Here is a 14,032-nt window from a genome sequence, read left to right on the forward strand (position 1 = left end):
TTCCTCTTTCTTTGCATGGACATCTGTCTATACATAGTTTTACTTCACGTTCCATCCTCATCTGCTGTGTGGAAAAAGTAATCAAGTTACTATCCATGTGCATTATCAGCAAGAGGAGGAGTCACAGTACCTTGTGCCTTGAAATACTTTCTTCAAAGAAAAACGACTTGCAAACATCCAGGCCCAACATTAGGTGGCAGGATTATGCACAGCATGTGAATCTACAGCACAGCATTCCACTAACAGATGCTTTCTGGGTAACATTTTCCTTCATCTATTTTGAAGTATACTGATTAAAGGTGTGGAAAGCATTTTAATGCTTATGTGCCAGATGGACTAGATACCTTATGCAACTTATAAAAGACAAAGTTCATTTTCAAGGGCTAAATAGCACTGCATTTGTAAACCTAAAATATTTCATGAAACATAAATAGTAAGTTTGTTTTAAGGCTGTCTGAAAAGTATTGCTCTGGCCTTAAACTCTGCACTCAGTAAGAAATGTAAATGCATCAGGAGTAGTTGATTCAAATTGCAGCGTTTCGCTTAGTGGCAGTATGATTTCTGAAGAGAATCAAATAGTAATCATAACTCATATGGTAGTTGCAAGTTTAAAAAATAATTGATGTTGTATCCTGCATTTGGTGAGACATTCTACAATGACTGCTACAGTTCAAACTGCAAATGTTTCTGTTCATGCTACAATTTTATAAAGCTATCAGGAGTACTTTATATCACCACCATTATTAAAAATTCTCCCGTAAGAACACAACTTTTAGCAGCAAGATCGTGCAATATATCAATGAAGGAGTTTTTGACGACTGCTACAACCAGGAGCAATTACTCAAAACTCTCTTAACTCTTTCAAGACGATTATCTACTTTTGCAAATCTAGTTCATCTGACCTGAATCATATATTGAGATGGTTTTCCATTAGATATTCCTTTTAGGGGTAATATACACACAGTACATGCTCAAGACAATCTTCAAGTACTTCCTTCTAAAAAATTGAGGTTACAAAACAAACTCAGACTAGATCCTGAATAAGTTTAAAATAAACTGCCACTGTCAAACATGGCCCCGCACAAAATAGATGGCAATTTTTAACGTTTGCATAGCTTGCAAAACTTATGTTAAAATTATAATGCTCCGTTTAATATAATGTAAACATGTAAAAATATTTATTTTAACAATGAACACGTTAAAGTATATTTTTTAAATAAGAGGATTTTATTTTAACTACAGAAACAATTACTAAACTCTTCTAAACAATACGTTTTAGCTCCGTGATCGGAAGGGAATGAGCTTAAAGAATCTATAAAGAAATTAAGTTAATAGTGTGAGTTCCATGAAATGGAACCACACATCCTCACTCAGAAAGGTTAAGGAGAGATATCCCTTGCTACTTGCAGAACAACGAAGGTGAACATTATTTTTTTTGTCATGGAAGGATACACTAATGGGTTACCAATAACTGTGAAGGAAAAACTAGGTAAAAATGTGTATTTTTAAAGGATCCGTAAGCCCATTTTCACAATCCTCAGTCCATTCGAGGGATTCAAATGATTATACAGTATGGAGAATGGAATAGTTATATATAGTTACATTTTAACAGTTCACTTAAAATATTTAAAAAACAAAATGTAACAACTTTCATAAAATCCATATAGTTTAAAAGCTAAACATATTCCCCAGTGTAAATGTATATTGTGGCAGTTTTGTGGTACAAATTTTAATCCAGCATTGGCTGTCACTTCTCAGCTGGTCTCTGCAGTGACAAAAAGGCCCTTCAAGTATCAAAGTGGTTCATCATTATCTTCCGACTATATTCGTAGGCCAAAAACAATGCTCCATTAGCTGGGAATGCTCGTATCATTGTAGGCTTCAATCCAGAATAAAGGGCAGAGATTCCTGCAAAATGAAACAGTCATTAGTCCATGTTGGTATAGCGCGCTATACAATTGATTGAAAATTGCAAAAAAATAAAACACAGTGGCCATGTGGCATGACTGCCAATAATGGACAAACAACCTTTCCCCCCCCCAAACCACATTCAAAAGCTAATCTATAAAATGTGTTTCAACAGTACCTCACCATCATCCTCTCATGCATATACCTGGAGTGACACTTTTCATATCTAGGAATTTAAAACCTGTAACACTGAGGACCTGCTTATGAGGAGGAAGGTTAACAGGATGTCCACACTAGAATGTAATTTATGTGCATTTTGATAATTTCCAGCACACCAAGGACACGTTTCATGTGGGCGGTGGAAATGTACCCTCTGTTTGGATCTACATTTCTGGAACACAGATACTGTAACAGCAGTTTCATCATCCTGCCTACTAGTATGCCACGAGGGCAGACTGGTGGTTCACCCACCAGACTCTGAATGAGCTTCTGAGCCTTTATTTGTCTTTTACATACATCTCAAACGTCCCTCTGTTTTTCAACACCAGTATTTAAAGCATATCCCAAATCAACATATCCCTACTTTCTTTGTAAATATGCGACATTCTGGAACCATTAGGCTTTCTCCATCACTCCGGTTGAGGATGATTCTCTTATCCCCCTCAACCTACTGGTTCTTCATGAACCTGCCTCCATGAATCCACCATTTCTCCAGAAGCTCAATCGTCTGATGATCTAATGTCTCCCTAATTAGGCTATCCATACTGGAAACAGGGCATCTACACCTTAAAAATAATACAGGACCGTCTGTTTTTCTGGACCTATAGGACCTTGAAACCACTGCCCACATAGCCTGAGAACTGAAAAACAACAAGCTATTGATATGCCCTTCCTTTAAGAAGAAGACAAAACTAACAAGAACATTAAATGACTACACTTAAGGTGTCCTTGCCTGCTCACCCATCACACAAGTGATGCTACATTATATTAATATGCAATAACTCTATACCAAGCCTGGCAAAAAGAGGTCCCAAAATACTCCTCTAAAAAGAGATTCCCAGAGCACATTTTGTTTATGTATCATGATTAATGTTTAATATAGCGATATACACATTTTCATCTTTAAATGCAGCTAACATGTAGTTCTACGCGAGGTGGTAAAATTGTCCCATGCATCTTATCATAAGATAACAACTGCACTACAGAAAAGGCTTGCACGTTCCATTACTACAGTCACAGTGGTGTTTCTCTCAATGCATGACACAAACATTTAGATCATGTAACCAATGTTCGGAGTATTACATTGCGGATCATGGTCAGTCTGCTGAACCATACTCAAAGAAAGTTCCATCTATGGCGGCCAGGAGTCTGACTCTTCAGAAACAGTCTCCACATGTGCCTCTGCTAAAATTTATGAGAAGTAGTCTCCTTTTCTATTCGGATCTTTTCTGCAATCACTCACTTCTTTAAAACTTTGAGCCATTACCCATCAGCAACAGTCTCCAAGTATACCAGTTATCTTGCCTCTGATTACTTTTATTAGCCGTAGACTCCTGTTCTTTTAGAATTCTTTCCACATTTGCCAAGTGTAGGCAATACCAAAAGCACATTTAAACTGGGGGTGGCAACCTTCTGGCTCCATGTGCCATCCACACAAGGCACCTACCTATTGCCAATGGATGCTTTCCTCCAGTCCACGGACCACTTCAGTCCCATGGTCTTTTGCCGCACTCAGAGCATGCTGCTTTGTGTTTCTAAAATAGCTAAGCTGCAGACACACATATAAACAACTGTGTTACAGCAATCACTTGTCACCTACTCACCATGATACAGGTACGTAAAATGACATGGACCATTAAACGCATATGTGAGGGGATGTATTATGCTTGCACTGTCCCTTTTTAGTTTTCACATATACATTTTTTTTTTATTTACAAGTTAATAATCTCAAAACCTCTATTTATTTAAATAGTCCATAAATCAATGAAAGTGATAAGCGTACATGCTATCAAACTGCTCCATCAATGGATGAAATCATTTGTTTCCACATACAACCCTTCTTCCCTTTCCCTAATTAGTTATCTATCCTATTACTAAATTTATTTCCTCTTCCATGGTTTGGGATAGCAATGGGTTTAAGCTCTTTATAAATATACCTGGAAGTAAATACATGTTCAGTCTTTGATCTATTTTTGTGCTATCTAGCCTTAGCATGGCTATTAGTATATGGACAGTAATCACAGACAGAAACCAACTTTTAAGTGGGGTCCAGAAAGACAGTGTGCCTTTATGCATGTATAATAGGTTATAGTAGTATTTTTTTTATGAATCATGCAATCTACAACCTAATGTATAGTGACGATGGCATGAGCAAAGGATTGCCATTACCAAAGTGAAAGCTGTTGGACAATGGAACTTAAAACTAATACGCGATCACAGCCAAGAGTGAAGCCTCCTTTGTTCTTCTCCTAGATATTTCAAACAGATTCAGGACCAGGTTCAAAAACACAAAGCTGCAAGTCAGATACAGTGTAGATATACAACTGAAGTTTGCCTAGACTCCCGACATTCTGGCGATTCACAACAATTCAAAGGACCACACACGGGAATCTGCGTAAATCATTAATTTTCATGCATACTCCTCCTCTCAGTTTAAAGCTGTTGCCATTCAATATAGTTAGACATCCTTTATCTTAAATGGCAATTTCTTCAATGCAATATAGTGTATAAGTTCTTCCGGCTAATGTTCGAAAGACGATGTGGTCTAGTGTTTCCAACTGGCAACCACCATACTCTTCACTATTGTCAGCACAATAAAAAGAGGTTTGAATCAGAGCCACAAATCCCAGCACGCTGAAAATGTCTTTCCAGACGTCACAAGTTTTGAAGAACTCACTTTAAGTAATTTATACCTAGTAATGTAATGTGGCATAACGGTCATGCTTCATTACCAAGGAATACCAGCCTTAACTGTTTTATCTGGAGACCTGTACATGTAAAACAACATATAGGGGGTTATTACAACTTTGGAGGAGGTGGTAATCCGTCCCAAAAGTGACGGTAAAGTGACAGATATACCACCAGCCGTATTATGAGTCCATTATATCCTATGGAACTCGTAATACGGCTGGTGGTATATCCGTCACTTTACCGTCACTTTTGGGACGGATTAACACCTCCTCCAAAGTTGTAATAACCCCCATAATGTTGCGTGGTAGCCAAAATAAGACACCAGGAAAGATTGTTCATAGAGTACAGCATGCTTTTATCATATTTTGACCCCAAATCTATATTATGTGTTTCAACTCTTTCATTAATCCATTGCATTTTTTAAAAATATGTATAAAAGCAATTCATTGTGGAAAATGTAAATACATTAAATTCAACAAATTAGTTTGAAAACAGTGCGAGTCATAGAATCAACATATGTACTTGGTGTCGGATCTGCTCCCTGCCGTAGGCCACACTTCCCATATCCATTTGCTTTTAAGGTATTACTCCTTAAACAGATTGTAACTTATGTATTGGTCACTATACACATATCTCAAAGTACTTCCTTAACACCATTACTTTAAATGCATTCTGCCATTGGCATGCAATAGCCTTTATGGAAATAAACCACAACTTGAAAGATTTTGTCCGTTTATGCTTCCTAATGTTACCTTAAACAAATATTTATACTATACAAGTTGTTGCGATATTCAAAGTGCCTCACGACAAAGCATATTTTACAGTTTGCTTTCACAGCACGTTCTTTAATAAAGTCTTAAGAAGTGGAGAGGGTAAGGGAAACATGCAGCCAATAAAACGCCACGCAATTTCACAAGTAAAAATATGTTAGCTACAATAGTCACATAGAGCCATAACCAGAAAATATAAATTTTGCTCAAACCACTTTCACATATGTCAAATAAGCACAATGCTACAATATTTACAGCCAGCCAGTGGAAGCAAAGAAACAAGCACTGACAAAGATGATGGATCTCACGTGTGACATCAAGGCACAGACCTAGAGGCTTGGTCAGTGTTTTTTCTTTTTTTACCGAGATGGCTCTTCATGAGCAGCAGCCATCTTGGAGTGATTCTGTTTAATAATGCAAAAGAAAAACAATTCGAACATTGTTGCTGTGCATCCACATACAAGTGCACTGGCGATCCTGAAATTATTTTTCTTCCAATTTAAGAAAAATCACTCCAAGATAGCCACTTTGTATGCTCACACATTTATAGGGGCCATGTTGGAATAGTGTTTCTTCTGCTTGAAGAAAAATCATTCTAAGATGGCTACTAAGTGTGCATCTGCATGCAGGATGGCACCTAGGAATCATTTTATAAAAGGTATAGAGAGTTGGCGGACTCGTGGTAAGAAGGTGCCAGCAGACGCTATTTTTTTTTTTTTTAAATGAAAAAAGCGGGAAGTAACAGTGAGAGGGAGACAAAGCTGTCACTAATACACTGCAGTGCAAAGTCACGTCAGTGGTGGAAGGTTACACTCATCCAATTAATACGTAGTGACAATGAAATGCTCCTTGGGCTAGACAAACAGCATAGGGAGGAAAGGCACCTATCATGTTCTACAGAAAATGCCCACTGGAAGTCTATAATGCAACCAACAAGTATTTTGCCAACAGACAGCAAAAGCTGTTGATAGGTGATACCTTAAAAAACTAAACACATAAGGAGCAAGACATAAATTCAATGCCACAGAGATGTGTATGCAAAAATATATTTTCACACAGCGCCTGAACAATGTAATATTAACATAAACAATTACTAGGGCAAACAATGTAGTATATTATGCATGTTGGATTAACTGCTTCAAACAATTAGTTCATTCTTAAATGTTATACTAAATCTACAATTAATACAAAGCAAACGGAAAATGGAAGTAAAACTCACCTAGCCAAAAAATATATAATGGCTAAAGAAGACACAAAGGTGGGACATAATCATTTTATATGCAATAAAATCTGTTAATATTCTGAAAAACAAGAGGCTTTCAAAAAATACCTGTGGTGCAACCCTCTGCCCCACACTCATATTCCTGAGGCATTCCCTCCTGTTTACCTGCTCAAACCTATAAATATTGCCCGGTGTACTGTTGCCCTCTTCCACCTCATTCAGGCTTATCTAACCGAGTGCACTGCTCCCGGTATTTACAAGAGAGGACAGAGAAGTCAATATTTTAGCAACGTCAAGCAGAGCTACTTCCAAGAGAACTGTAGAGACTGTTTCTCACTGGCTTTCACAAACTAAAGATGTTAGGGGAAACAGCAGGTGGCAATGTCATGATGTGGCTCATCTATCCATCATTTACCTTGGTTCTGAGGAAAGCAGGGTTATGCAATTAAAGGCAAGACAATTGTGGATCGGCATTCCCTATTCCACAGGAGGGGTCCACAGGAAGATGAGCAAATCTGCCATTGTGCCGCTTCCCAGTGCTGTGAAGCTAAAGTAGCCATTTCTTATGGATGTGATGTCACAGCCATGAACAAATGTAAACCTGAAAAAACTGTTCATAATGGCTTTTTCCAGTGGATCACCTACACATGGGTAGCTGTTAACAACAATGGGTTCTGACTGACATGAAATGGACCTGTAGTTTCACCTAGAACTCTCAGGTGAAACATAACCTCTGTATTTACAGTTCCATTTACAATGTTATGTGGGTTCTAAACCCACCCACTATTGTTAACAGACTTTTTGAATTGTGGTATTTTAAACAAAGAAATCAATATGGGCTAAACTAGACAGGCTCCTAGTCCAGTACAGAGCTTTGCTACTCCCACAGGAGTGGAAAGCAAGGTTTGTTGCTCACTGCTATGACATAATCAGTGCTAAATTTGAGCCAGTGGTTACCGGTGCTCGGCACAGTTACGTAACTGTCAGCACCAGCGTTTGTGACAGTCTGCCACATGGTGGTGCTGTTTGTCCAATTTAGAGATGAGCATAACCACAGCAGTTTATTATTTCATTATACATTCAAAATTACTGATACCTGCCTCCAAACCCATACTTATATCTTTAGGGCCTGGAACAGTTTAAATTGTCACCCTTATGGGAGTGTGACAGTAGTGGTGTTGGTAGTGTCATAGGCAGCGCTGTCAGGGGCAGTGGGTGGTGTAAGCTGATGAGAGCCCTGACACTTAATTCTTTCTATAGATTAAGCACTGGACATAATTGTAATGAATAGAAGCATTCTGAAACACATGTTCAGTACAGCGGATGGAGTTGGGGCCCAGATGTAAGATATAGGTCGAAGAAAGAAGATTACTGGCTTGGAAAGTCAGTGAATCTAATAATAGATGGCCTCAGCTGCAGGGTGGTATAGGGAAGTGAGCTAACAGCTCATCTAAACAATATATACAAAGCTGTGGACAGTGTACATTTAAACGTCTTACCTTCATGCCTCACAATGCTTGCAAATGTTTTCATGAAGCCTGCTTGTTTCCCAGCCATGGACAAAACCTGGATTCTAGACTTCACGCAGTCTATGGGATACACAGCAAGCCACAGGGCAGCACCGCCAAACCCGCCACTTAGCATTAATGGAAGAGGACCTATGGAAATAATAAACATTTGCACAGAGGGTACAGACCACTATTGTTGAGTCACAGATTGGCTTGGTTTCGTGGGACTCTTAAAAAAAAAACAAAGAAAAAAAACAGCTGATCACACAAACTAGCTGAAGCACACATTCTGTAGGAGAAGCAAGGTAGAAGTGGGAAGTGGTTGGAACTACGAGGGTCCTTGCCTGGTATTAAGGGGCCTGGTACACAAAAGTAATTGCCAAAATAAATTGCAATGCACACATGGCAAACCCTTGTGAGTCGTAAGGGAATGGGGTCACTAAGAGAGTTCCTTACCCCCTTGTTACTCGCATGGGAATGTACAAATGATTTGCCACTGCTTTTCCAAGGACATGGATTGTTTACCATGAGGAGGTAACCATTTACAAAGAATAAGGTGTCAACTTGTCACAGAGGTAAAAGGGTCACCATTCATGCACACTGTCGGCAGAAAGCCTGGGATGCAGGTCTGCTGTGTGGGTGACTTCAGGAAAAAGGAGTGATGGCAGCAGTGTGAAAGGAGGCAGTGCTTTAATGGGCAAATATTATGTAGCTGCACCTCTTAAATGTGAAAATAATAAGATCAACACTTTTCAGCGGAGATGCACTACTTTAATATAAAGTGCTGGCACTTCTCAGCAGCACACAGATAGTATGGGATACCTACTCTTCTAAACTTCTATTTTGAGTACTGCACAAATGGTCAGAAAGCAAGGGATGAGAAGAGAAAAAGAACGAAAAGTAGAAAGCAAGGATGCATGGAGCAGCAGGCGACATATGGAACTAAAAATTGTAGAGTTGTGGTATTAAGGTAAGAAGTGAAGGGAGGGAGGAAGGAAAAGGAGAGTTAGGATGGTAAAGAAGGAAGAAGAGGAACTGTGGAAGAAAAAAAAGAAACAAAGGGATGAAAGAAATAAACAAGGAACAAATGTAAGCTGGGGCAGGAATAAAAAAGTAAAAAGTAAAAATGTGGCTCTATTAGCTACATTACATGAGTAACAGATTTTTAGATATTCAGTGATGCTAGAAAAGTACTGTCCACCATCATTGAGGGCTATAATAAAACAAATTTACTTGAGTGGGACAGTAAGAAATTCTGGCAGATAACCAAGTTGTTTGATATTTGCCTCTCTTAAATTCTACTCATTGCAAGTTTAAGGTACCAGGTCTTTATTTCAGATGGACATAACAGAGAATAACATTAGTTAACACTGAAAATTGAGAAGGTCATCAATTGTATATTGTAGTTTAACCTTGCTACATCCGGGTTTTGGCAGTGCAGTGTCGAACAGACCAACTACTAACAATATACACTCATCCCTTTCAACCGCTGGTATTCTACGGCCAGTCTTACCGCCTGACATTTTCTCTTTTTTTTCAACTATCTTTATTGGTATTTTTGGTAGGTAAGCAGTACAATCGTACTCTTATTACAGTAATCGTAGCATGAGGTAGTTATACATATACAGTTTAACACTGCATCATTTTATAATGTTATAGGACTGCACCCTCCTCATCTACTGTCTCTCCTTCATTTCCAATTCTTTGCATCAAAACTATGTTACTACATATTCGCGATCACATATTTCTATCCCAGTTCTTCAGTTCCAGTTCTCCGTCCATTTCTCTTGGCATCGCGCATGTCTCAGCTAATACTATTTGAGGTTTGCCCTATCCTTCCACCTCCACTCCAACGTTTGCAATGAGCTGCTTGTGGGACTTCTTTACAACTACAGCCCTCTGTGTCTCTTCATGCTTGCTCTCTCCTGAATATCTCGCTGTGATAGAACCGCGCTCGTCTGGCCAATGCTTGCTTGGTCTGCAGCAGCCACACTGTCCCAGCAATTATCATTAGAATGAGCATCAGAGCACCATTAATTCTGAATATTTCCTGCTAATGGAACCTAATGAAAGGTATTTCTTCACTTTTAACTAAATTGAACATCATAATGTTTTGCCTTTCAAGCCAGTCCCTTAATACTCCCTTTTCTTGACTTTCCGTACAGAGCAGGAAGCATGGGAGACGCGAAGAGGGTGGCACAGCGTGAAAAAGGCCCGTTATTCTTTGTAAACAGCTTGGCAACATGTTGTTGCTTTCGCCACATTTACATCCTTCCATTGTCAAGTTTGTATCTCCTAGGAGAATTATCTGTGTTGGGAATAAACATAGCCCACACTACCACACGCCCAGCCTCACTGGGTTACAGTTCCTGTGACACCTGCAGTATGTATACTGGGCCATGCTTCCAAAATGACTGTTTTAGAGCTCTGGTATAGTGGATCCACGTCTGACGAGATGAACTGATCGCTTTCGACAGTTCCCACTAAAAATAGCGCTGCTAAGTGCACTTCTGGTGGTCCTGCTTAAGATAGGTTTAACAACAACCATCCACTGTCCACCCTTCTTTTTTAGGTGTCTAGACAGTTATAGCTGTCGCACCAGTGTTATGTAATCGTGTTTTGCTTCTGCCCCCCACAGCATACGGCTTAGGGTGATGAGTCCGCACACTTAAGGGTGGTAGAAGCGAAATTGGTCTGTAATTGGACCAACTAAGAGGATCGAAATTCAGCAGTTATACTTATGTTAGAAAACTATAACTTGTGGCCTAAAGTTACTTCACAACATGAGTTATAGTTTCTTCAGATAAGTAGATCTACAACTGCTTAATTACCATTAAGCATGGTTTTGTGCATCTACAATATGAACCTAACTATAACGTCCCCGTAACCTTTTTTTCAGTGAATATCTAGGTTTTTTTAAGGTTAAGTAATAGTTAATTACCTTATGTTAATCCAACCCCTATTGTACTAGGCCTTCGGTCAGGCACCTAACCCCAACACTGTGTACGCCGTGCAGCCAGGCCTTGCTACAAACGCCTGACAGGCACCGAACCATGCGCTGTGCTTGGCCTTTGACCTTATGTGGCAGGGGGTTGGCCGCAAGGAACGGTCTGTGGCCAGGCCCTGCAGCCAACCCCCACATACAGACAAGTTTGGAGGGGGAGTGCAACCCTTCATTTTGGACCAATTTCGGCCCTGGGCACCCCATGACTCAGCCATATTCTAATTGGGAGAGGGGGCACACAGCACCCCCCCCCAGACTTATTTTTGGCCCAGAGGACTACATTCCCTAGGGCCCTGTACCTTTATAACTGGGGAAGGCTCACACAGCTCACCTCCACGCGGCCATATTGGTCCCGGGGACACAGTCACCTGGGGCTGGCCAATTAAAAATGGGGTGGGTTGGGGGGGATTTGGCCCGCATAGCTCCCTGTCCGGGCTAATTTTGGCCGCAGGGACCCCATCCACTGTGGCCTGGCCCATTACTGAGGGGGGATTGAGGCCATGCGGCCCCCCCTTTCTCAAGCCAATTTCAGCTTCCAGAATATGGAAATACAGAATTTTCAATGATCATTAAAAAATTATTTGTTTAGAAACTGAAAAAAGGCCTTAATCCATGGGCACAATCACAAATCGATTTCTGCATTTAGCAAAGGAACATATAGTGTGCCAGGTTTCTTTGAAATTGATTCAAAGCTCTGAAAGCGCAAAAATCTCCCGAGAAGAGTAAAAAATAGAAGCTACATTGTCGACTGCAGAACCCGTAAACCTGGATCTAATAACGGCTGGTAGACATAAGAAATAGGAGGAATAATAGTACCAGGCGCTGCACATGTAATAGCACATTTACATTTGGACATTTATAAAACACAGCTTTGTAGCCAACGGATTACTTTGAATAAATGAGTACATATTTTAGTAGCAGACAGAAATGTAAATATTTGTATCATAAAAAATGGCTTAAACTCACCAAGTTCATCTTTAGATTTCAATCCTGTGGCGAAGAAAGAGCGACTCAGTTCATATCCCCCGAAGAAGAAAAAGTATCCTGGCATCTCTCTGAATAAAGTGCTCGACAGTCCCTGGTAAAACCCCAACAGTCCTTCACTGTGAACAATAACTTTCACCACTGACCACACTGTACTGACAAAGGGGAAGAAAACCATCAACCCAAAATATGTTTCATGTCCCTAAACTGTTGCTCAAATTCCCTCAATATTGTTTTAAAAAGCAATTATCATGCTGAAAATTAAAGATTTTTACTTATTATAAATTGTCGTTTTTGCACTGTTCCATTTCCACATTGGACAATGTTTGTTGTCTAAAAAGAGGAGCAGAGAGGCTATTATTGCTCAAGACACATTTGCGCCAGCTTTGGCTCATATTCTATGTTGCAGTCTCTGTTTTTGTCTTTTCTACATACAGGACTTGTCCATATAAACTTTGAGCCCAAAAGACTTGGTTACCAAACTGACAAATTTACATGGCTACCAGTTGACAGGTTACGCAAATAAAAGGAGACACCAGGGTCTTATCCACAACAGGCATGCAAAAGTTACCTTTATTCGAAATCTCAAAATAAAATAAATAAAAATGTCTCAACAACTTACACACCACAATACTCAAGTTCTCATGTGTACCTGATACCCAGTCAAAAATGAAAATTACACTTTTTAGGCATGTTGGTGGGCCGGTTGTGGATTATTTTTCTGTGATTTAAGCAAACTGAGAATCGAGCTTGCTGTCCTGGAAAAAACATAAAATACACAAAATGATGGGAGGATGCTTCCAATAAGTCTAACCACTGGCAATCGCTAGGGGCAACAATCCAACACATCGTTCTCTTGCATATCACCTCAGATTAGACCCAGTCATATGCAAATCAGTTTTAGTTCTTCTCCAGTGGGAGCAGTCCAGTCTGAATGCTAAGCCAGGTCCTCTCTAAACCAGAATACAAGCAACCTGAGAACAGTTTTGCCCTGATCAGGGCTCTTCAGTTGGGTGTAGCCTGGTTCCAGTGGCACAGTGGGCAATGGACCCACGGCTGGGCATGACCTTGCTACTTTGTGTGTTACATCAAACATACAAAAGGTGATGAAAGGATGCCTTCAATAAGTCTAACCACTAGCTCTGGAAGTATTCTAACCCATTTATTTTTTTGCCCACCATGCCACCTCAGATTGGATTTAATTATATGCAGGTCAGCCATGGTCCTTCTCTAGTAGGAACGGTTCAGCACAAACTGCTTAGCAGTTCTGGCTGGACTATTCCCATTGAAGCAGGGTGAAGACTGGTTTGCTTGATCCATACTGAGGTGGCATGGTATGCATAATAATGATGGACTGGGATGCAGCCCGGGTAGTTACCAGTGACTTAATTAATTAAAGCAATCCATCCATTACTTTGTTATATATCACTTTGTCACCCTAAGTGGGACGGATATGCTCAGATATGGGTCCCTTGCACAGTGGAACCAAGTTATACCTTGCTGATAATCCTTAATCAGAGCAAAACCGACCTTAGGTTGCTTTTGTCCCAGTTCACACTTGTAGGAAGTTGGCCCTGTATGTACTATTTCAAAGTAAGAAATAGCATGCACAGAGTCCAAGGGTTCCCCTTAGAGGTAAGATAGTGGCAAAAAGATATAATTCTAATGGTCTATTTTGTGGTAGTGTGGTCGAGCAGTAGGCTTATCAGAGGGTAGTGTTAAGCAT

The 14,032-nt window shown here is 39.9% G+C and overlaps 1 protein-coding gene across 4 annotated transcripts in view; it reads right to left on the reverse strand.

Moving 5' to 3' along the window:
* Window positions 1–1,208: 1,208 nt before the first annotated feature.
* LOC138250517 (mitochondrial ornithine transporter 1-like) overlaps window positions 1,209–14,032 on the reverse strand; it is a 72,246-nt gene continuing 59,422 nt past the window's right edge. For 3 of the 4 annotated variants that reach the window (XM_069205472.1, XM_069205473.1, XM_069205474.1), the window contains 3 exons: window positions 12,289–12,461; window positions 8,310–8,468; window positions 1,209–1,908 (listed from right to left, as the gene is read on the reverse strand). In XM_069205472.1, the coding sequence (XP_069061573.1) occupies window positions 1,787–1,908; window positions 8,310–8,468; window positions 12,289–12,461 (454 nt within the window). In that variant the 3' untranslated portion in view covers window positions 1,209–1,786. The remainder of the gene's footprint in view (window positions 1,909–8,309; window positions 8,469–12,288; window positions 12,462–14,032) is intronic. The other variant, XM_069205475.1, reaches the window with a different exon arrangement.

The sequence above is a fragment of the Pleurodeles waltl genome, chromosome 8 (genome assembly GCF_031143425.1).
Source record: "Pleurodeles waltl isolate 20211129_DDA chromosome 8, aPleWal1.hap1.20221129, whole genome shotgun sequence".
Classification (NCBI taxonomy): Eukaryota; Metazoa; Chordata; class Amphibia; order Caudata; family Salamandridae; genus Pleurodeles; species Pleurodeles waltl.